The following is a 25,389-nucleotide window of genomic DNA, read 5'->3' on the forward strand; positions in this document are numbered from 1 at the left end:
GAGAAACTTTTATCTTTTTGCCTACTTGATTCTTCTTATTCGTTCTGCTATTGATCTAAACCCTTTAATCAATTCAGAATTACACTTAATCTTGTAAGTATAATCATATTTACTAAACCTTTAGTAAATCATGACGAATATCTTTGTTACTCTTATGGTGGACTTGATCAACACGCAACTTTGTGTATTCGATCTCCAAGTCCTTCACTCGACACTTTGTCAATGAATTAGTCTAATTTCCAAATATGAAATTTCTCATTCATCGTGCAACCAAGTTGCATGATTCCAAATTTCTGTCCAATTGAAAGTTGGGCGATGAGAAACTCTCCCTATTTGGTAAATTCTAGACTTTTCCACAAACACCATAAGTAAGAATCATATCCATTTGTTGTAGAAATATGCAAACACCAATTTTCATAACGATTTCATTGCAAGGAAATAAACAAATAAATAACTAAGTCAAACGAAAATTTATTTTATTTATAAAAACAGCGGAAAACATTTGTCCTTACAATGCAAAATCCATTGAAAACTATGTATTTCAAAAGAAAAATTTCTAACAACTCTATCATAACTATCTAAGCTCAAAATCTAATCTTCAAGTCCATGCGATCAAGATCCATTCCTTGTGATTAGATTCATCTTGCTCTTTCACCAAGCTTCCTTTCTTTTCACCGATCCTGTAAAACATTCAAATGCAATCTTATTACATTATGTATTAAGAATTAATGAATAGGAACTTAATGGAGTTAGTGGATTTTACCTGAAGCGCATCCATACTCTTTGACTCTCCCATCTTCTGGACTCTTCAGGCTCTTTGGGCAGACTTGTATCCAGCGCCCTTTCTTTTGGCAGAAAACGCAGGTCGGTTCTCCTAGAACGTCATCGGAAGCATGGTCAGCTGACTTTCCCAACAAATACGCTCCATTGCTTCGCCAAATCATTTATGATTCAGCAGCAATGAGCATGTAAGTTAGGTCAATGAGGTTGTCATCATGATCCATCATATAATACTTTCTTTTGAACTCATTATATGATTCAGGAAGTGACTGCAAAACCCAATTCACAGCCAACTCATCTGGGAATGACACACCCAACATTATTAACCTATCAATGTGTGATTTCATTCCTAGAACGTGGGCACACACGGGTTTACCATCTTCATGTTTCATTTCCAATAGGGCTTTAGTGATATTGAACCTTTCAATTCTTCGATCTTGTGGGTTGGGGAGAACAATAGGAGGAGGAGGAGGAGGAAGTGAAGCATGATTTCTTGTTCCTCGATTGAATCGTGGAATACCATCTTCATGTGGAAAGCTTGCTCCACGGGATTTGGGAAAACCATAGTTGTCGAACTTTGACATCTACAAAATGGGAGAAAAACAAATTCAAGTTAGTTGATAGATTGAGTCCTTAGTAAATCACCCAAATGAGATACTAAGGCTAGGACCCAACACAATATTCTACAACTCGGGAGAGGGATGCCGTAACCCTAATTGCAGAATATTTGAAGGTAAGTGAATGAAGATTCACTAATTTCCACCACAAAAAACGAAAAAGAAATTTAAGTTTTAAATCTATGAAAACTCCTAGATCCTTTGAGATTTATTGAACTTTTAATGGCATGTTTAAATCTCGATATGCCCCTCTTGTTTGTGACTGGGATGCCGAGGATCACAAAGCGGGTGTGAATAACCATGCAAACTTACATGGTGCCCTCACATGTTACAGTCACCTATTCGATGTGCCGGTAAACCACACACACTCCACCGAACTATGACAAACATTGAGTCACCCTTTGCTACCTTTGCTTAGAATCATTTAGTGTGCCGGTAAACCACACACGCTCCACTAACGTCTTCGCAAGGGCACAAAGTGTAATTTCATGGAATTGCATCAATTCACTTTTGCCTAAGTAACTAAGATTGGGAATTTTATAAAAAAACATTTAGTTACTTTGATAATTCATTATACTTATAATGGAAGGTTTCGTCCTATCCTACCCGTTCGGCTAACGACCCTCCACTAGTCAAGAGTGCGGTGGGTAAGAGTGAATACTCATTCAATCGCCATTTTATAGGCAATTTCCTTAAACACCCCTCATAGACCAACTTCGTGAATGAGGCCTACTAACGGTAAGACTGACTTTTACTCATACATATATATATATAATGTTAGACTTTTAATGTTATATATAGTATAGGGTGTATTTTATACTTTTAAAATATTAGGTGGTCAAATTTAACAATTATACCTTTAATTCAATTAAATTGTAAACCAAAACTTTTATGGATTTATTAAACCTCTTTTAATTATACACCTTAATTAATTAATAAAACCATAAGGGTGTGATTTGAACTTTTTCAAAACAATACTAGGGTTTTAGAATTTAACATTCCTAATTAAACTTTTAATCAACTTTTAAATTCCAAAACTTGAGGGCAAGTTTTGAAACATTTCAAACATTAGAGTTTAGAATTTAAATACACATCAAAATTAAACTATTAATCAAAATTTAAATTCCAAAACTTGAGGGCAAGTTTTGAAACCTTTTTTCAAAACATAAGGGTTTCAACTATTTAAATTTCAAAACTTTTGGGTTCAAATTTAAACTATAAAACCTAAAGGGAAAAATATGAAACTTTTCATAACAACAAGGATCAAATAACAAATAATTTAAGTTAACATTTCATCACATAATTATCCATATTTGATTTGTTTAATGATTTCTTGCAAAACAATTTATCAATTTAGTCAAAATAATTAATCAATTATCTTATAAGGAAACAATTATCTTATTAATTGATAAATATCTTCAATTAGATCAAAATTATAGTCAAATATATCATATAATCGGATTAATATTGATCTAACATGATAAGGTAACTATCCCAATGCAAAAACAACAAGAAATCCCAAGATAACCTCCATCTGACGAGTTGACTCGTCGAGTCACCTTGGACTCGGCTAGTTCAGCTATGGACTCGGCGAGTCCAGCCTCCAAAAACCCAAAAAACGAATTTTCCAGATATGCAATGCATCAATACAATTGAAACCAAGCTAGGCTCTGATACCACTGATGGGTTTTGGTCATAAGACATCCTATGTGCTCATACAAACCCTAATGCTTGGATCTAGGTTTCTCTATTGTACATGCTTTGAATCCAAGACTATAAACCCTAATTCTAGCATATGGAAATCGATATTAACATATAATTAGGTTTAAGATATTACCTTGATTGTTATGTAGCAATAACAATCCCAATTCCTCCTTGAATTGACCTTGGAAGGCTTAGAGTCACAAGTGTCACTCCTCTAATGGCTCACAAACACCATAAGCAAAAGGATGAAGAGGAGAGAGGTTAGAGGCTGCCCAAAACGTGTTCTAACCCTAGAAAAGAAGTTCCCCACGTCTTTGAGCCTTAAGGGTTATATTTATAGTGAGGCTATTAGGGTTATCTAACAAGGAAACCCTAATTTGGTTGCTTAAGCCCTAAGCAACCCATAGACTCCTTTAATCAAGCCCTTGGACGATTTCCTTATGGGCTTCCCATAAGAATTCGTCCACCTCTTGATTTAAGACAATCCATGGCCCAAATTGCAATTATCTTATAATTACAATTCCAGTCCCTTAAGTTTAATTAATCTCTTTTAGTCACAAAACTAATTACCAATTAATTATTGACTAATATTAATTAAACAATATGATTTCTCCTTTAATATATCATTCCCATAATATATTAATAAATCATATTTAATCCTTTATCTCCATAATTCATCCTATCAAGTTGCTTTGGTGAAGGCGACCCAAAAGGACCATGCACCATCGGGTCAACTACATACCAAAATAGTTATGGACTTAGACACTAATCCAACATGAAGATCTTCTAGTTTCACCGAAAAAGTACTACTCTTAGAGCCGTAGTGTTGTCCGATCATCTTCTGATCAAGTGAGTGTGTAGTTACTTTCTTCTAATACATAAATACGAAATATTTACTATGAAATACATGTTATGTGTTGATATATTGGTGTTGATTTGAAGGGGGTACATAATCTCTTTCAAATGCACGATTTTATACAAGTATCGATTTAACGTACTAATTATATGTGTTATGTGAGTGTATCGATGTTATCTTCTAATCTCATAGATATGATTTATTCTCTATGAAATATGTGTTATGTTTATGTGCCTCATCTTTTATCTGAAATGTGTTTTGAATGAACATACTATACAGGTTTTAAACTATGTATAAAAATGTATATTTTATCTGCTAAAATGTTGGGTAGATAGTTGTCTTGTGATAAAAAGATGAGAGGCCTCGATGTTTTTGATTTAATCATCTAGCGAAGTTTAGATGACGACCACAGACTTTTCTAGACAGTCCTGTGGAACGCTAGCAGGCTCGCCACCTGTAGGTGTTAATGAACTTGGGTGTTCGTTTGTTGTACTCCATCCCCCTCATGGTTGCCCTATTTGACATATATTGCTAGGAAACCCCTGAAGCATGTGTTGTCGCCCCGATAAAATATTCTTAGACTAGGTCCCTTATGTTAGTTGTCTTAGGGACGTAAAGTGAGAATAACGGGAATGGGTAATTGGGTTATTGTTGGTTGGTGGAATTAAATAAATTTTTTTATTGTGGGTTGAAAACCCTATATGCTCACCAGGCTCCCAAGCCTGACTCACTCAGTTTCTTTGTATTACAGGTAGTGGCGCCAGAGCATAAGTTGGATGATTTGTCAGGATATTTTGGATTATAGACCCGTTGTTGTAAATAACTGTTGTAAGGTCTGTATTGAAATGTTTATGCTTTTGGTCTGTTTATCAGAACATGACATCCCGAGTTTTGTTATATAATGAAAATACATTTCTTTATGAAATGCTTTGGTAAATCTTATTGTTATCATATTTCGTTTTGGGAACAAATTCCGCAACTGTTTTAATCAAAGGATTACTCTGAAATTATTTTAAAAGCATAAATTAAACCGGTCTTTTCTGGCCGTGATTTTGGGGATGTCACATTAACTCCCTATGTGAGTCATTATAACCATGCTATCACTAGAATGAACCTGCTACAACGTTTTTCAGACGTCAAGATCCTATGACTTTTATCACCCATAGACTTGCAGGTCCTGCTGTAGCTAACAACGAGGTGTGGGGTGTCAATCCCAATATAGATATATACACAATTATCACGCTCTCCCTACAAGAGACTCTGGTTATAACTTGCCGGAATTTTTTTAACCTGTACTCTAAGAGTACTATTGAAGAATTGTCTCACAACTTACGTTAACTAGTTTACGTATAGTTTGAATATAAAACCTTTTCCGTGGTGGAAGTGAAATCACCCTTTGTGTAATAAATTCGTGATGTGAAATCCATAAATTATTACTATTATAGTTTATCATGTAGTATATGAAAAACCCGTTTGTATTGAGAGTAAAACCTTTTCCATGAAGTGTGCTTGTATTGTAAAATCCATAAACTATATTGATTGTAGTTTACTTTACTTATTAGAAGTGTATGAAAATCCATATCATGAATGACTAATTTCTGTTTATGATGTTCGACTAACAAAAAATACATTCAATAATTAGGAACTTATTGCTATATACTTTACTCAACATGCTACAAAGTGTTATTAATATTGTAAGCTATGTAAGTAGTTTTTAACTTATATACACTATTTTAGAAAAATCACAGAAAAATCATACGAAGTCAAAAACTGAATCCGTAAACTTTGAGAGTTTATAAAATATGTATAGTTTATCCATATTTTTTATTATGATTTTTAGAAGTGTCTAACTTATGTGAAATTGTTCATATTCACAGACTGGTCCAAATTCATTTATGAAATGATAGGTAGTTTTGTGAAAATCATCATAAATTGTAGAAAAATCATATGAAGATGTGCAAGCATACATTAGAAAGGTATAAACCTGAACTACTTGCATATTAAACAATTTTGAAAGATATTAAGTATAAGACAGTCAAAACAGTCCGTGAATAGGACTCAACTTTTTTGATGAAACTGTTGTTTGAATTTAGTTAAGTTTTTGGTGTATTAACTTGTATCCCCCCTAAAACTTGAAAAAAAAACATAAAAATGTAAGGGTATGAACCCACCTTGAGTGATTTTCTTAGATGAATGCTGAAGAGAAAGGGTTCCTAAGTCAAGATCACTTGGTAGAAGCTTGGAGAGTTAACGATCTAAGAACAATTATGGTGACCTTTGTTATGAGAGATTCATAATCTGAGTGAAGGAGCGAAGAATGTTCAGTGTAGGATGAGAATACTTACTGAATGAGGGTGAGAAGCTCAAAGGTAGCCTTGGAGTCTCAAGTTTCTTTTAGATGGAAATGAGAGAGAAGTGTTTGTTTCTTGGTGAGAGAGTGAGTAAATTGGAAAGGGGGACAGGGGTTTCCAACTTTTGATCACGATACCAGCGGGAGGAGAGGTGTGAGTGGACAAATAGCTGACTAGGTATGGATGAATAGTGAATGAGGGTTGTCCTATGTGGGTTAACTTGAGTCATACTTCATGGAAAGGGCAACACTCTATCTCAATATCTCACACACTATATATTATTCTTAAGTTGAGATTTCCCCTAAAATGTGATTAAAATATGAATATATATGGTCTTATATGTCAAAATATAAGTATGGGTGAAAATCCCACGCGAAAATCATGAAAAACGAGCTTAAAACGCAAAAGTGGTCGAAAACCGGGAGATACTAAGAGGGTTCCTTTTGGGTTTTCTCTTTCGGTTTTGGATTGTTTTCGACTGAGGAAGGTACATAGAGAGATTTCTCATACTTGGAGAGATTTGGGAAAGATTTCACATACTTGGAGAGATTTCACATACTTCGAGAGATTTGGGAGAGATCTCACACACTTGGAGAGATTTCACATACTTTGAGAGATTTGGGAGAGATTTCACATACTTTGAGAGATTTGTGAAAGATTTCACATACTTTGAGAGATTTAGGAGAGATTTCACATACATGAAGATATTTGGGAGAGATTTCACATACTTGGAGATACTTGGGAGAGATTTCACATACTTGGAGAGATTTAGGAGAGATTTCTCATACTTGAAGAGATTTGGGAGAGATTTCATATACTTTGAGAGATTTGGGAGAGAGATAGATACAGCGGGAGAGATTGAGAGAGACTTTGTTGGGAGCCTTTATTAATGTTTTTCTTTGTATTTCAAAGACCGTAGGCTTAGTTACATCCCACTTTGAGTGTTATACACCCCCGAAGGGCACGTGATAGTGTTTTATAGATTTGTTACTTCACTCCTTCTGATTAGGGTTTAGAATTTTGAGCATTTGAAACTTTCAAGTGTTACTTTGCATTTAAGATTTAGAGTCATACATTAGTAACCATAAGACAATCCCTAATCATATTAGTACTTGTTGAGTTGACCAATTTGACTTGTTGACTTTCTTTGACTTTGACTTGACCAGAAAGTGGCGGTTGTCACACCTTGGGCCATGGATTGATTATGGGTTTTCTTGGAATTTGATTCATGATGGTTTTGGGGCCTAATTTGGAAGTTGGGCCATATCAGGCCTTGGTTTTGGGCCAAGTAAGAAAAAGGGATAAAATGGTTTTTTACCATGTTCATTAGGCAAGTAATTCAGATTCTTGACTATGGATTGAGATTCAGTCATTAATTGGATAATATTTGACGGTACTAGCGTGTGTGGATTTCTGGATTAGCGGTCCGCACACTTGTCTAAGATATTCAGCCGATTCGGGTGAGTTTTCCTCACTGTACTTATGGGTCAAAGGCACCAAGGTCGGCCCTTTGAATTTGACATCCTGTTATGTGACAAGTCGGGGGCATTCCGACCCGATGGCTGATTGGGCCCGAGGGTATTCCATCCCGAGGATGACAAGACCCGCTGTATATTGGCATTCCAACTCGATGGTTGATTGGTCCTGGGGTATTCCAACCCGATGGTTGACTGGACCCATAGTATATTGGTATTCTACCCCGATGGTTAACTGGACCCATAGCATATTGGTATTCCAACCTGATGGTTGACTGTACCCGTTGTATATTGGCATTCCAACCTGATGGTTGACTGTACCCGTTGTATTCCAACCCGATGGTTGATTGGACCCATAGTGTATTGGTATTCCAATATGATAGTTGACTAGAACCGTTGTATATTGGCATTCCAACCCAATTGTTGATTGGGCTTGGGGTATTCCAACACGATGGTTGATTGGACCCGGCATGCTGTTATTTGTATATGTTATCTATTTGTGTGTTGGTACTTTGGGAGAACTCACTAAGCTTTGTGCTTACAATTTTAGTTTATGGTTTCAGGTTCTTCAGAGGACGTGACAAGGCGAAGGTGTGACCGTACACATCCTTGGTTTTAGTACGGATTGGATTTTATGAGTCTTTGATTTTAAATAATGTTTTGAAACAATGATTTTGTAAACACTTTTATTAGTAAAGGGGTTGTTTTGAAAGTTTTAAATTTGTTGAAATTTTTGGAATGTACAAAATAAGCATTAATCATAATGAAAAAAACCCAAAATAACAATAGTCTATTTAAGTAGAACATGATTTATAATAGGAAAAATAAAAAATGTTTATGTTAGATGAACCATTTAATTTTAAATTATGGAATAAAAGATAAAGTAGGTATTGTATAATAAAAACAGATTATAAGATTATTATAAAATAAATATTAAAAATAAAAAATTACGATACATGTATATTCTTATTCTGTTTAATTGGTTAAACCAAATATCAAAATTTAAAATATAAAACCGAACCAATGTAAACCAAAATTGAATAAATCGAACCTTATTCGGATTGGATAAGGACAACAAATATGGGAAGGTTACTATAATTTATAGAAAGTTATATGCCAAAAACTAAGGTGCTGTTTGTTTTTTGAAGCAAAAATTTATGAAGTTTGCGGACCACCTCTGCAACCCTCTACAGTAGAAGAGGTGGACCAAACGGCTGCAGACTGTAATAAAAAACGTGTTTGTTTTTTTAACATCTGCATGCTGCTGCAGATATTAAAAAGTTAAAATAAACTGATTTTATAAACCGAAATAGTTTATTAATACTGGAAAATTAATAATGTATGACATTTTAGCAATGATTTATGACAGTTGAACAAAAAACAATGATACTTCAACAAAAAATAAAAATATTTTAGCAAAAAATAATGATATTTCATTAAAAAATTATTATTATTCAATATAAAAAGTCGGAAAAAAAACAACAATAAAAAAAACCCGAAAAAAGGTAAAATAAGATTTCAACAACATATAATCAAGAATTCAGCAAGAAAAAAGAAGAAAAAGAGGCTGGAAGAGGCAATACAAGTGCTGCGTTAAACAAAACACGCATAAATCTTTTTTTACTCATAAGACTTCTAAAAAACAAACAACTGCGAGATTAAAAGTGTTGCGCGTGTGTTGCGCCGTGCAACAATAAAAGGTCTGAATAGGTTTTTTTACAAAAAAACAAACAACACCTAAATCAATGGTGTTGTCAAAACAAGGACGAAAAAAGAGCAACTTCATGACAGCGTGAGTTGCTTTCTTCCTTTAACCATTATAGAATAACACATGCCCAATTGGTTTATGTGAATTTTTATGAAAGTTGTTTTTAGGATGACAGTGGTAGTGAAAAAGATCATAGAAAACATAACATATGATATAGAAAATGGTATATATATATATATATATATATATATATATATATATATATATATATATATATATATATCTTCCTACCTAATAAAAGAGTAGCACATTTGCCACATGTCAATCAATTAGAGATTCACATTAATTAGTTGCCACTTGTCATTCTAAGGTTTTTTCTCATTAATTAAATTTCCACTAATTCACTCATCTATTTTACACATATCAGACACTTGAACAAAAAATTTATTTGTAATATCTATTGCCTAATTTATTAAATTATTATTTTTTATCATTGCTCAATAATTACCTTACAATTTAGTTAAAATTATTTTTATCTTTCTAATCCGTGGTGCCCACGGGTTATAAACTAGTATATATATATATATATATATATATATATATATATATATATATATATATATATATATATATATATATATATATACCCCTATCTAATAAAAGCCTCTTAAACATGCCACTTGTCTCTTTTCTAAACCATCTTTTATCCGCGTGTCCTCTTTTTGTTAACAAGCTCCTTTCTTTTCCCGCTCAAAATAAAAATTGTGGTCTTCATCTGTCTCCTGATTTTCCTCAAATCACCGCTCAATCAGCAAAAAAATCAGGAATCAAATCCCTTCCATACATCTCTCATAACATAGGGTTTTTATTTGTTTAGATTATGTGACACCTGCAGTTTTAATCGTCTTTTTTACATCTCCCTTCCATGATCGTATACTTAGATATTTTGCGTCTTATCCACCAGTTTGCAGATCAAAGATGTGTTAAGGTTCGTAGAAAGGGCCAATTCACTTTGTGTAATGGTCCTAAGATCCTTAAAGAAATTTAATTTCAGATTTAGTTCTAATCGAGGTCAGTCCACATTCGATTCCTCTCTATCTTTGTGTCTCTCAAACCCTAATAATCACCATGGAGAATAAACATGTTATCTGGAATATATATATATATATATATATATATATATATATATATATATATATATATATATATATATATATATATATAAGTTTTTATGAATTTGCAACTCTATTCAAGATCTTCCAGATTTTAATTTTGAGCAAGTTATATAAATTCCGACATTTCTGATATGAATTTGGTATAAGGTATTGACATTTGACAAGGGATTCAAATTCGAGCAACTTCAATCATTAGTGTTGGAATGTGGACTTACTGTCGGCATCTTTTTTATTCCTAAATCCTACCTCTTTGTAAAACCCATGTTCAAATTTAATGGTTAACGTTCTCTGTAATTATTTCATTTCACATGTACTTGGCATCTGGCTCTTATATTGGTTGCTAATACTACCTGACTTTTAGTTTTAAAAGTACGCCTTTTTATTTCACTTTGAAGAAACGATATCTTATTTCTTCTTATTATCATACAATTTATCGATTAATATATCTCTTTATGTATGTCTTATTCATCTACATGAAAGACACTCTCACAGTATTCCATGAGCCACTTGATCTTGCTACGATACTTTGTTTAAAAAATATAAGATTCTTGTTTAGAATTACCCACTGATATGGGAAATTTTATATATAGCTCCCTGATTACCATGAAATTATATAAGTACCTATGGGTTTTGGTATTATCGTATATGAATCTTGAATCGTGAAGAATTATCATATATGAATCTTGAATCGTGAAGAACTAGAGGTTAGTCATTGGTTTTTTATACTTAATTAAGAAATCATTTCATGTAATTTCTATCCAGGTGAAGTGCACTTCGGGTATGAGTTCTATAATCGCAACATACTTGTATTGTTTAATAATAATAATAACAATGTATAAACAAACTTATATTAACAACCTACTTAAATCTCTTTACACCTAATAGCAACCTACTTCTAATCACTTGCACATAGTAAAGTATGCTTGCATTTTTCCCCCCTATTATAGCAATATATTATAGCAATATATGTAAAATGATACTTGTATGCCATTTTACAAATTTCAAGCTATACATTGATATTAGCGGTAAAGAAATATAAATATGTAGCTGTTATGATTAAAATAAGTGTTAACTTTTGAGGTTGTTTTGCAATTGCAGGTCAGTTGATCAACATTGAAAACTAATCAACACCAGAGTACCAGTTACAAAAGATAATGAAGCTTAAGGGACCAGTATGTTGTCATTCTTTGTTTATTTTAGTTAAATAATTTACATCAACACATTTCAACAGAAAAATGCACATAATAAAGTAGTATGTATTAGAAAGATCCTTTATGGAAGACAAAGTTCGTTGATTTTCCGTACTGTTCTAAATGATCCAAACATATCCCCACCACTTATGCAACCTTACATCCAAAAATCAATCATTTTCCTACAAATTACATTAAAGCTTTCCTACAAGTTCCTTCGATCCCTTTTAATGTTGGAAAACTAAAAAGTTATTTTAAGTTTAATTGCAATTGCAACTCTTCTTAAGTGCTTCTAACTTTTAAAACTTGCCCCTGTGATATCATATTAATATAAAACAGATGCATGTCTTCAAATAAACTTTCAAATAAACTAGGGAACTTCTTCTAATTATATTTTAATACTTTTAATTCTTTTAGATATATTTATATTAAATATAGGATTATTAATGTTTTTTAATAGTATTTACTAAATTATAATAAATCATTTGTATTTAAACTTATCAAATCACTTGTGTAAACTTTGAAAATAATTGAAATATATATTTTATGGACCCACCTGATCAGATTAATTTTGATTTATACCTCAAATAACACATGTTTTGCTCAGAACCTATTTTGTAGATTTTACAATTGGAGAGGAAAACAAATTTTCTTTAGACTTACGTACTTTTGTCACTACAACAAATAAATCAGATCATCAACCGGTGTATTAGAGGTTTGTACTTGATGTTGAAGGTACAATGCCTTAAAAAGTAAATTTGATGTCCATACGAAGTTGTATTAAGTAGTGATGACAGTGACATTTTCTATTTTCTTACGATTGTATTCATTTTCAATGTTTTGCAACGTTGGTTGGTATATTGGTCTCATACATCACTTTCTTCCCTCACTTGGGTAAGGGTTCATCGTAAGGATTCTACTTTAAAATATTTTTCATGTGTTATGGAACTTTATTAGAATGATTAAATAACAAAACATAAAAGTAGGGTATTAAAATTAGCAAGTTAATGAAAACATATTACTATTTTGCAAATGTATAATAAATTGTAACGTCTATTACCTTATTAAAATTGTTTTAGATATTCACCCGTGTAGTACACAGGTTATAACCTAGTATATATATATATATATATATATATATATATATATATATATATATATATAGAGAGAGAGAGAGAGAGAGAGAGAGAGAGAGCCCATCATATATGCAAAAAAAGAAAAAACTTCCGTTTTATCTAAAAATTAGGAGTCATGTATTTATAAGAACATTATTGTTGTTTTATATCAAGGAGTTATAGACAAGGATAAAATACTAATCTAACAAAATATACTAATTATTTATCTAAAATTAGCCAAATAAATACATTAGCCAAAACTAGCCCACAAAATAATAGATAGGTTAGGGTTGACTACGGTCAACCTTCGAAAACTATTCTTTCGTCGCAATGGACTACTCTTCGTGGCTCGTCTACTGATTTGTGGTCCATTGACTCATAGTATACAATGTCTTATTTTTCAGTTTAGGTTACTTTTTCCTCATTTCCTCAATAGAGCACCTGAAGAACAAAGAGATACGTCCATTTTTAATCAAAATTTTACCGTATTGTTGATTAGGAGTAGTTTTTGTATATGGGGATAACCTTTTCTTTGAAGAAAAACCAAAAAAAAAAAAACCCGTAGGTTTCTTACGAAACCAAGAAACCTACGGTGTACAAGTCCACAATGCACAAAACCGTAGCTTTTTAACCCAAAACCGTAGACTTCAACCCAAAACTTTAGATTTAACCCAAAATCGTAAGCTACGGTTTAAGAAACCATATTTTATAGAAAGAAAACCGTAGGTTTTAAAAAACCCTACGATTTTATATCCTTAAAATGATTTTTTTTATATTAAACACGAAACAATAGACGAATTAGCGAAACAATAGACGATTCTAAAAATCTACGGTTTCGTGGGCTATTTTAGGACAATTCCTAATTTTTGGCTAAAAATGGTTAATTACTTTTTTAATTTCGCTAGATTAGTAATTAGCCCTATAGAAAAATGTTAAGAATTTATTTGAAAATGACATCTTAACAACTCCTTAGTAGTAGTGGCAAACTATTTTAAATACCAAACACACATTTTGGATTATAACCGTGGCAAAAGACTAATAAGTTAATAATTGATTTTAAAACTCAATTCAAACACCTTCTAGGTTCATGTTTCCATTGCTTTTTGTGGCAGTATAAGCCAAACTTGTAGAATATATGATATGTTACACTTTGAATGTTCCCTTGTTTAATGTCTATAGACAACTCATATTTGAGGCCGGTTAGTAAGATCTATTATGCAATAAACAATGAATTTACTATACTACTAATTATTCATGGATCTATGAGGTCACGTACAAAGAATCTTAAAATATATGAAAATAAATAATGGGATACTTACAAGTGATATATTTATTATTTACCAAAAAAACTAATAAATCAATAACTGGTTTTACTAAATAAAACAAAATAAATAAATCAAAAGAGTTATTTTTAGTATTTAAATAAAATAGATTATTTAGCCAATCAATTATTTTAATAAGTTGTATTCCTTTTCCTCTTGTATTTAAATAAAATAGATTATTTAGCCAGTCAAATGAAAAAAAATTGATTTGATTGATTTTAAGGGGTAAATATTGATAAGGGGTACTTATAGAAAGTTAAAATTTTTCTGAAGTTTTGCCTTAAAAAAAACTATTTCGTTTTCATATTTTATGAACATATCGTAAAAGAAGTACTAAACATGGTCATTGTATGATATTAACTTTCTATTTTTAACAACTGAAATTATTTAACTCCATAAAAAATATAGCTTGTCGCATTAAATGGTTGAAAAAATTAAATTATGTATTAATGATAAAAGTACTTTGCATTCTTTTGCAATCAACCCCTTATAATTTGTTAAAATCTACTAATTCTCACAAACAATGCCTTCTAGTCAAGTCAATATCACAAAAACAATAATCCCCCAACAACCATGTTCAATCAGAAACTTCAAAACTGTTGTCTTAAACCATCATCATTCTCTTCTTAAATCATACATCATTCCAAATCAACCCTCTCGCCTTTTGATTTCTTTGATTTTCGATCCTTTACTTTTTTCAACTTTTCATGTTCAACAGAAAGCAATCCTTCCTCGTATTTGTCTACATTCTTTGCTTTTTTGGACTTCTTCTTTTCTTTTAAATGTGGCCCTTCATCATCATCATCATTCTGTGATTTTTTGGACTTTTTTCGTTTAACAGAATGTGATTCATCATCATCATCATCATCTCTGTCAACATCACGTGATTTAGTTTTCTTTTTTTTCCGCTTAACAATTGGTGGCAACTCCTCATCTCTTTCTATTAGCTCATCCTCTTCTTTTTGTTCACTTGGAGCCACAGAAGCTGCAACTTCTGTTCATGCAGATTGAGAATCAAAAATGTGTGAGCTATTTTCCCTGTTATGTTATGTTTTGTCCTTTTTGGGTGCAAATTTTGTCACATTCACATCAAATCACAATCACAGTCTAAGTAACAAATGTGGTTTAAAGGGAAAGAGGAGAATCAATTACAGACCGTCTTCGTTAAAATGAGAATCAAAGATGACATTTGTGAGATGCTGCTTTAAGAAAACCTGCATTCATTCTCCAACAACTTAGAACACAATAAAAAATAGTAGCTACAAATACAATTTCCTTTTTTCCAAAGAAAATCTTTTACAAATCCATCCATCTTCAAACTATAATTAAATCCAAAACTCAAAATGTTTAATATGAAAATCTTTACATACCGCAGAGAGTAGCTGCCTTGATTTTATATCCCATATGCGCAAATAGCTGTCAAGTCCTACAATACAATCAAAATTTGTGAAAAGGTTAGGACTAAATGTCAAAATGGAGAAAACCTCTTTTCACTGACTTTTTTCTATTAGGTGCTTTTTTGTATTAGTAATTCAAAAAGAAATATGAAGGGCTTGAAAAAAAAAAAAAAAAAAAAACTCACCACAAGAAGCTATCATTGGGAGATCAGGATGCCTGGCTATTGATCTGATGCTTCCAGAACATTTCCCCAAAAAGCATCCCAGTAGTTTCCCTTCAGTAAAAAATTACTAACTTGAAATTAAATTGCATTAAACAAATGTCAACATTCGTTTCTTGGTCATGTCAAGAAAAAAAGTACATTTTTTTGAACATGACGAAATTACCCTTGTCTAAGAGGCATATTTTAGAATTGTGTACCTGTGCGTATGTCAACAGATGCAAGATCACCAGATCCATTCCCAATGTAAATTGTATTGCCATCTTGATCTTCAGTGATTGCCTTAATTGGTGTCTCACGAAAATCAAATGACATCACAGGTCTTCTTTGAGCAGCCATATCATACAAACGTACCTACAAATACTACTTTTATTTAGACCTCTATTTAACATATTCATGTTATTTCAATTTTCAACATATAAATAATAATGAAGAAATGAATATTATATGCTTTCTTCAAAGGAAGGGACCTGATGGCTGTTGGTGCCTCCCACAAACTTCCGGTGATCATCTTTGCATAAAAACGTGGCTGAAGTAAACCAGGTTGGTGTAAATATCCCAAGACTGTTTTTAGGAGGCTGCAGGGGTAAATAAGGAAAATTACATGGTGGAGAAATTGATAGAGAAGGCCTTTGCCTATACAACTTAAACATGCCAAAAAGAAGAACAGATTGGCTTACTGATTTTGCTGTCCAGATTTTCGTATGAGTTGCAAGATCCCATATATTAACCTCTACTCCTTTCCTGATATACAGAAAATATGTCAATTGTTTTATATCAGTATTTGAAAGCTAATATACGAAGAATAAAATATATAAAAAGAAAAAGAAAAACTAACCCTCCAAATAAGGCGTAGTTTTCATTTTCATCCACTTTACAACATAAGACATTACCAGCTGCACACACATTCCATGTGACTTGAGCATCGTCACTAGTGGAGTCCCCTGGTGATTTTGGTATTGTAAAAGATCTAAGGGTTGAAAGCCCTTTTGTTGTGCATGTAAGCAAGGTGCATGACCTAATTTAAAACACAAGAGATTATATAAATGATCAAATTGTTACTTGCATACGAATTTGATATCATAATTAAATGGGAAAAGAAGTAATGATTTTGACAGATACCTGGATGATGATTCAGATGTTTGTTTTTTGAACAAATGCAACCCAACAATATTATCTTCTTGAGACTGGACTTCAGCTTGGTTGCCACTAGGAAGTGAAACTCGAAGATCACCATTGATGGAGCTAATCAACTCGATCTGTTTGGCAGGGAAAAGTAAATATTAGAGAGGCAACAAACAGTGAAAGTGCCTAAACAAGCATGGATGAACTGATGGATAGAACTTACCACACCACTTTTCCTTGCAACAGCTAACAACTGCAAAATGTTGCAAAAAAATATAGGATTAAAAGCAGTAAATAGCAGTTCTCAAATGAAAAATCATTACATTCGATGTCTAATATACACAAGTGTCTAAAATTTTGAAATGAAGTATCATATGGTGGAATCTAGAACATACAGGGTCGATTTTACGGTCATTAGTAGAAGCAGCAAGCACGCATCGAGAGGATTCCGGTTCCCCCCATCTCTCGACCACCTTAGGAACTCCTCCTAGCGTACTTCGTGCTTCAGTGACTACAATCATAAAATACACCAAAAACTATGTGAACAATTCATGATTTGATAAATGCTTAGCAATACAGGAAGATAACATTCAAACGTAAATAAGCTAATATCGTTGAAGTAAACCTTTGATGAGACCGAGAACATCGAAAGTTAGGGCGCGAAGTGGAGGACAGCCAGCAGATTCTACTGTGGTTGTTCGTGGCATTTTTCCACCTCTGAATTACAGCTTAGCTAATGATGTACAGAAGAATACTTCACTAGGTGATGAGTGTTTACAGAAGGAAAGAGAGGTGAAGGGAAGACGAGAACTTACGTTACTGCAAAGGGAGAGGGTGGTAGCGGTAGCGGAGCTGACGACGGCAGCCGCGGAATAGGTTTGTTTTCCGTTAACTGCGTTTTTTGTAAGGCTTTACACGTTACTTGAGTAGAAGAAATACGAGAAAAAAACCCTTTGGGCTATATGGTACATTTAGCACAAACAATGTAACAGACCCAGTCAATTAGGCCCAACTAAAAACAACACCCAAGTCCAATTATATATATATATATATATATATATATATATATATATATATATATATATATATATATATATATATATATATTGCACGCTATCTAATCTTCTGTAATCAACGACACATTCCGACTTTTTTCGTGACATGAAATATACGAAAACCCAAATTGAAGAGATAGAAAGAAAAACGCAGCAATAGCTGACATAACGAACACTACAATTGCTTTGATTCGTAACAGAGAACCTGAAATAAGATTTTTAATGAAATTGGAGTAGAATTTTTTTTAAAGATAGGAAAGAGCACGAGGAAAACCACTCGATTTGATGCAGTAATAGGATTTTATGACGAAAGAGGCAAAAAGGAACACCCAATAGGTGTTCCCCTCCTAAATCAATCAAAGCATCGAATCACGAAGTTCCAACAACCTAGAACGACGGTCGGGCCAAATCGACGCAACTAAATAGGCTTCGATATTTTGGGTTGGACTGTAAGCCGACACAGCTACGTACAACTATAACCTACAAGCCTTGCATTTTTCTTTTCATGTGTTTAGTCTCCACGGACATTCTTACATAAGGCCATCCGTTATACCCACCACATACCACATATGTGGTGGGTGTCACATCAGCACCACATTCCACTACCACATACATGGGGTACTTACCACTAAACACACCACTCCACCTCATTTTTTTATTTAAATTTAATTCAAAAATACATTAAAAACATTTTTTTAATACTATTTTTTCCATTAAATTAAAATACCAAATTACATTAAATAAAAACTAAATTAATTGAAATTAAAAAATAAAATCAAAATAACAATCAAAATAAAAATTACATTAGTTAATTTAAAAAAAATTAAAAAAAAAACATTAAAAAAACTAAAAATTCCAACCATACATAAAATAAACTACCCCCTACGCCTACATCGGGCTCGAACCGACTCTTTCATTGCTAGAAAAAGTTCCAAGTCTTCGCCCTCAAGGTCGTCCGCTTTCATTTTCAAGATTTCCATATCGGTTTTTGTTTGGAGTGTCTCTTGTGCCTCTTGAAATGATGTTTGTGCTTCGATCATTTTTTGTTCCATCCGAGTCATCACCTCGGCCTTCGTTTCCTGAAGCTGCACATATCGATCAAATTTATCGCCGAACATATCCATAACACTAGAATTCGAAGATGTTGACGCCGCTTTTTTTGCTTTATTTCTTCCAACGGGCCGAGGAAGAGGTTGGTCGGTTTCAAGATCTATCGGATCGTCGTTGATGTCGATGTGTGTTCGGCCGTCCGATTGTTGAGAAGTTCCATCGGGGTTTCTCGAACGCTTTGAACCGGAAGATTGTGAACTTCCTTCCGTTTGCTCTTTCCATTTTGGGGAGTCTTTCAATTTTAGCCACGGCTTCATATACGGAAAAGCTTTGCATGTAGGCGTTGTTTTTTCATATTGGTCCATGGCCGCCTTGAAAACATCAAAATCGTTCGAGCCGCTTTTGCGTATGTTTAGGAGATTGTTGTAGATTCCTCCAAAATCGGTGCATTTTAATCGAATATCTCGCCATTTCGACGTAATTTGATCGGCATTTCGAGCTTGACTTTCCATTAACTCGTAAAAAATGGCTCAGACCTTTTCCCAAAAACTTCCGTACGTCTGGCTATCTCCTACAATTGGATCTTCGGAAGCCGCCACCCATGCCTCCGCTAACTTTTCTTCTTCTTCTTTTGTCCATGGGACCCTTTCTTGGTTGGTAGTGGGTCGGGCCGTTTTTTTTCCTTTTTTCTTTTTTGGTTGAGGTGGTGGTGAAGGTTGCGTTTCCGGAACAAAATCCGGCGAAAGTGGTGGTTGTGAGCTTGGTGGTTGTTGTTGTTGTGACGATTGTTGTTGGAGTTGTTGTAGTTGTTGGAATTGTTGAAATTGTTGGTATTGTTGTTGCATTTGTTGTTGTTGGAAAGCCGGAAAAGGTTGATATTGTTGTTGGAAAAATGGTGTTTGTTGGATAGGGGAACCACTTTGAAGTAGATTGATAAAACCGCCTTGAGGTGACTCCATCGTCGGGAATTGTCGAGGTGTTGTGTCTAACGCAAAAGCGTTATCGGGTTTGCGATTTCGGTAGTTTGGAGGGGTATTTTGGTTAGGATCCATGATTTTTGGTTGTGAAGATGTAGTGTGTAGTTTGTGTATAGAGAAAGAAAAGAATGGTGTAAAAAATAAGGAGTAAAAGTATGGTATTTATAGATAAATAAATTATTTAATTTTTTTTTATTAATCTAGCCGTTTAACAACGGCTACACAACGGCTACAAGAAACGGTCGAATTCTTTGCACATCGGATGATTGGTCGTTTGCATTCGTTGTCCGGGCCACGGAAGGCCACGACCACGACCCACCACGAACCACCGGGGTGGTGTGCATGGCCGTGGTTCGTGGCCAACTAGACCACGAACGTATTCGTGCAATGTACACCGGATGGTCTAATTTGAAAGGTTATTCAATATATATTATCAAAACACAGTATTTGTTTATTAGTTTATAAACGTGGTAAATATGATTATAAAATTAATTAGTTTTTTATAAAAACTCAAAATTATTAATTAATTATTTTAAATAAATAACTAATTATGAGATATCTTTTAGTTATATAAATTTATAATATTTAATTTAAATAAATACATGACCTTATATCTGTATTAATTTTATTTCAAATTTTTATTCTAATATTATTAATTTAATGTAATTAGCGTGAAAACTTAAAATTTGAAAATTGAAATTTAAAATAGAAAATCAATAGGTTGACAAGTAACATGATATTAATTAGAAGGTCTAATAAGATAACCCATGACAAAAACATGACAAAAAACCAATAAACATATTTTTTTTATTAAGATAAAAAGATAATAATAACTTAACTTAAGCATTATAATAAAAACCAATGATATGCTTGGGTAAAATCACTAAAATGGTTATTATTATCTATAGTAATTGTACTATAGGTTGCTATTATGAACATAACATAGTGCATAATTGTATACTGTTATAATACGCCTTCTTTTTAAAATTAAATTGTAACTATGATTAAAAATCTAAAACATTGCTATAATTGATAATTTTTGTAAAGTACACTATTACATTGTTATGAAAATTGTTTTAGCGAATTGTAGGCGATTTATCAATAGTTGGTCATTTGACTTGAAGTCTATGACCTTCCGATTCACATTTTATTAGTAACTTTTTTTATCTATAAAAAGTATATGAGTCCTTTAGATGTATCAAAGTAGATGAGTCGAGTAGTGCATCGAAAGAGACAATCTTAAAATTACAATATTTATGATTTTTTATTATATACTTTGTTAAATGATGTTATTTATTACAAGTATCCGTTTCATGATAGATAATAATTTATAAGAATTTACGCAAGAGTCTTTTAGTAATAATGTTTATGTCGAATTAATAAATAATCTATATCATGTTTACAAAAAAAAGGTGAAATTCCTAGACGACAGAATAGATATGTTTCTTATCCAAATTCTTTCGAGTATTATCAGATTTTGGTATTCATAAAAGACCATGTAAGATAGTATTGAATGGCAACGACCCACAAAAAAAATTAAAAAATAAAAATATAGAGGCATGGGACGACATTGATGACGTGACACCGCTCCCCTTTGTTCCAATGACAAATGTAAATTATTAACTTATCCAAGGTTCATTTCCCTAGGCAAATTGGAAACAATAGTCGAGTGTGGTCATCCGTTTTTTGGACTTTTACTCAGAGTCTAATATTCATATTATTTTTGTATGAAATAAACTGAATTATGCTACATTTCTAACTATTCAAATTAATAAAACAAAACTATTTATTAAAACTAAATTAAACTATCCAAAATGATTCCAAAACATGTTTTTTATATATACAACTTTTAAATTACCATATTAAAAGATAATAGTATTATTGTTCTAATCATATAATCTTTATAATATTTATAAAATTAATATAGATTGGACAAGATGTCTACAGTCTAATTCAAAGACACTAGTCTAATTCAAATCAAAACTTATATATTAGACCAAAATATATATTAACAGTTATTAATACCTCTATCATTCTAAGAAAACATATTAAACAATTATTCAATCCAAATTACCTATTAACAGTCATTAATACCTCTATCATTCTAAGAAAACATATTAAACAATTATTCAATCCAAATTACCGGATACGTTTTGACATCTCTAGTTTTTTTTTTTTTTTTTTAGCAATTGTAACTTAAAAACAATAATTTATCGAGCCCAAAGCCCAAGAAGATCGATCATCCCCATTCCCATTCCCCAATCTTATCAACAATACAAAAACTATCGTCACATTCTATTATCTTATGCACGTAAATCCACCCCCAACCCATTTCCATCGTTATCCCCTACACCCCTACACTTTCTTTATAAACTTCGCTAGCCCATAACAACTATATATAAAAACACACTTTATCGACACACAGTTCAGTTTGTGTATCACCAAACATGGCAATGAGTGTGGGGTATTACGGTGACACCGCCATGAAAAAGATCCCCGGTGGCGGCGTAGGTGGCAGATACGATGTTCCGGAGGGAGTAGACATCAGAGGGAGATATGACGAAGAGTTTGCCAAGATTCTTACGAAAGATGCTTTGATATTTGTGGCTGCTTTACAGAGAGAGTTCAGGAACCATGTTAAGTATGCAATGGAGTGTAGGAAAGAGGCTAAGATGCGGTATAATTCCGGTGGGTTGCCAGGTTTTGATCCAGCAACGAAGAACGTAAGAGATGGGGACTGGATGTGCGCGGAGGTGCCGCCGGCGGTGGCTGATCGGAGAGTAGAGATAACAGGTCCGGTGGAGAGGAAGATGATCATTAATGCACTTAATTCTGGAGCTAAGGTTTTCATGGTGAGTGATTTTTGTTTCATGCATTTTGTTTTTTCAATAGTTTACTTGTTTGCAACTTTGCATGATCATCCAACAGTAATCATAACGCGCGACCAAAATAATACGGACCTAAGAATAAACGAAATAGTTATTAGTTGTTATTGCTAGTATTTTGCAATTTTGCTTTGATTAAATAAAAACAAATGAAAACAAAACAGGCTGATTTTGAAGATGCACTATCGCCAACATGGGAGAACCTAATGAAAGGACAAGTGAACTTAAAGGATGCTGTGAATGGCACAATCAGCTTTCAGGACAAAGCTAGAAACAGGGTATACAAACTCAATGATCAAATCGCCAAGCTCTTTGTTCGTCCCAGAGGCTGGCACCTACCTGAGTCCCACATCTTCATCGATGGCGAACCCGCAATCGGTTGCCTCGTTGATTTCGGCCTCTATTTCCACCACAACCACGCAGCATTCCGTAAAACACAAGGCGAAGGATACGGGCCTTTCTTCTATCTCCCTAAAATGGAAAATTCCAGGTAACTTTAATTACCACCGATTGGTCACCTGAAACATTGGTTTTGCGATGTTTCCTAATGGAGTTGTGTGGGCAGGGAAGCGAGGATATGGAACAATGTGTTTGAGCGCGCTGAGAAAATGGCCGGAATTGAGAAAGGTAGCATCCGAGCAACCGTCCTAATCGAGACGCTGCCGGCGGTTTTCCAAATGGATGAGATTTTATATGAATTAAGGGATCATTCGGTTGGTTTGAACTGTGGAAGATGGGACTACATATTCAGCTATGTCAAAACATTCCAGGCTCACCCAGATCGCCTGTTACCCGACCGGGTCCTAGTCGGTATGGGCCAACATTTCATGAGAAGCTACTCAGATCTTCTCATCCGTACATGCCACAGGCGTGGTGTGCACGCCATGGGAGGAATGGTATGTATGTTGTTTTTGCAATCAAATTCCCAAATTGATTTTATTTTGACTTTATGCTTTGTAAACAGGCTGCACAGATTCCGATTAGGGATGATCCAGAAGCGAATGCAGCAGCACTTGAGCTGGTGAAGAAAGATAAGCTAAGAGAGGTACGCGCAGGGCACGATGGAACATGGGCAGCCCATCCGGGTCTGATTCCAGCCATCATGGAGGTCTTCACCAACAACATGAACAACTCCCCAAACCTAATCGAAACCATGAAGCGTGAAGATGCTGCAAGTTTGACGGAAGAAGACCTGTTGCAGATTCCAAGAGGGGTTCGAACCATTGAAGGTCTTAGGCTCAACACACGGGTCGGGATCCAGTATGTAGCGGCCTGGCTTACAGGGACAGGGTCTGTCCCGCTTTATAATCTGATGGAAGATGCTGCAACTGCTGAAATTAGTCGTGTTCAGAATTGGCAGTGGTTGAAATATGGAGTGGAATTGGATGGCGATGGGGTTGGTGTTAAGGTGACCCATGAGCTTTTTGGGAAGGTGGTTGAAGAAGAAATGGCGAGGATTGAACGTGAAGTAGGGAGGGAGAGGTTTAAGAAGGGCATGTATAAGGAGGCTTGCAAGTTATTCACACGCCAATGTACTGCTCCTGTACTTGATGATTTTCTCACCTTGAATGCCTATAATCATATAGTCGTTCATCATCCCGGAGGATCATCCAAGCTTTAAACCGGAACAGGAATCCTTTGGTTATTATCGTGGGTTTTAGTTGCCATGGCAACAGACTATTCTAGCTAAATAATGAATTGTTGTTTTGATGTTTAATAATGCTTTATGAATGTAATGTCGTATCTCCTGCTTTCTTGTATTTGTTTGCCCTTCTTTTTCAAAAGTACAATTTTATAGCTTTTAGGTTCAATCATTTCAAACAAACGATAAAAACAATTTCATATAGGGAGTAGTAATGAAACTCATCCAGATAGCAAGAAGCTAAAGGGGAGGAAGAACACTAACATTATAGGGAAGAAAATAATGAAACAGAGAAAGGGAAATGTGTGGTTTACTTTATATAATCAGAATAAGCGGCTATACCACGGACGAATATGAAAGATGTTTTATTATTTCTGGTAAATGGTTTCAGTGATACACGTTACAAGAACTCAAGGCATATAAATACTAATAAGTTGATCAAAAATATATAAATAAGGCCAAACCTATAAACTTTGCCTAATGGCTTGTGAACTAGTCTCCATAATTTTAACAATTTCTCCTCCAATTTGGAGGTTGATGAGCAAATATGTTATTGTCCATGCTAAAACTCTATAATCTCCATCTCTCATTTGGAAGTTGAAGGTTACACACTTTATGTTACATCACGAATATAATTGACACTTACCGACACTTTACATAGAAATATCCTACCGACACTTTTATAAATAACACTCCTAATTACTCTCTCTCTCTCTCTCTCTAGTGTGTGCCTTGTTCTTAAGT

General features: G+C 33.7%; 2 protein-coding genes across 3 annotated transcripts; one reads left to right on the forward strand and one right to left on the reverse strand.

The window, feature by feature from the left end:
- Positions 1-14,718: 14,718 nt before the first annotated feature.
- LOC145052270 (Transducin/WD40 repeat-like superfamily protein) lies at positions 14,719-17,997 on the reverse strand. 2 transcript variants are annotated; one of them, XM_079000062.1, is made up of 13 exons: positions 17,852-17,997; positions 17,662-17,769; positions 17,432-17,547; positions 17,260-17,289; positions 17,034-17,170; positions 16,750-16,929; positions 16,592-16,655; positions 16,382-16,489; positions 16,112-16,265; positions 15,876-15,965; positions 15,664-15,719; positions 15,450-15,507; positions 14,719-15,287 (listed from the first exon to the last, which is right to left on the reverse strand). In XM_079000062.1, the coding sequence occupies exons 2-13, from the start codon at positions 17,741-17,743 to the stop codon at positions 14,932-14,934; spliced, it is 1,431 nt and encodes a 476-aa protein (XP_078856188.1). In that variant the 5' UTR covers positions 17,744-17,769; positions 17,852-17,997; the 3' UTR covers positions 14,719-14,931. The 2 variants fall into 2 exon arrangements, with proteins under 2 accessions (XP_078856188.1, XP_078856189.1); XM_079000063.1 differs by having other exon boundaries at positions 17,662-17,753; positions 17,852-17,958.
- Positions 17,998-22,461: 4,464 nt separating this feature from the next.
- On the forward strand, positions 22,462-24,800 carry MLS (malate synthase). Its single transcript, XM_079000060.1, has 4 exons — positions 22,462-22,970; positions 23,168-23,493; positions 23,569-23,899; positions 23,968-24,800. The coding sequence occupies exons 1-4, from the start codon at positions 22,566-22,568 to the stop codon at positions 24,622-24,624; spliced, it is 1,719 nt and encodes a 572-aa protein (XP_078856186.1). The 5' UTR covers positions 22,462-22,565; the 3' UTR covers positions 24,625-24,800.
- The last annotated feature ends 589 nt before the right edge of the window (positions 24,801-25,389 follow it).

This window comes from Lactuca serriola, chromosome 5, assembly GCF_051521515.1.
Source record: "Lactuca serriola cultivar US96UC23 chromosome 5, Lser_US96UC23_V15, whole genome shotgun sequence".
NCBI lineage: Eukaryota > Viridiplantae > Streptophyta > Magnoliopsida > Asterales > Asteraceae > Lactuca > Lactuca serriola.

Bases quoted from the DNA above. Each gene is read 5' to 3' on its own strand.
- LOC145052270 (XM_079000062.1), bottom strand. From the start codon at position 17,743: ATGCCACGAACAACCACAGTAGAATCTGCTGGCTGTCCTCCACTTCGC. The intron at 17,290-17,431 runs GTATGTTCTAGA...AACATTTTGCAG, and splicing joins ATGACCGTAAAATCGACCCT to TTGTTAGCTGTTGCAAGGAA. The intron at 15,966-16,111 runs GTACACAATTCT...TTTTTACTGAAG, and splicing joins ATCTGTTGACATACGCACAG to GGAAACTACTGGGATGCTTT.
- MLS (XM_079000060.1), top strand. From the start codon at position 22,566: ATGGCAATGAGTGTGGGGTATTACGGTGACACCGCCATGAAAAAGATC. The intron at 23,494-23,568 runs GTAACTTTAATT...TTGTGTGGGCAG, and splicing joins CCTAAAATGGAAAATTCCAG to GGAAGCGAGGATATGGAACA. The intron at 23,900-23,967 runs GTATGTATGTTG...CTTTGTAAACAG, and splicing joins TGCACGCCATGGGAGGAATG to GCTGCACAGATTCCGATTAG.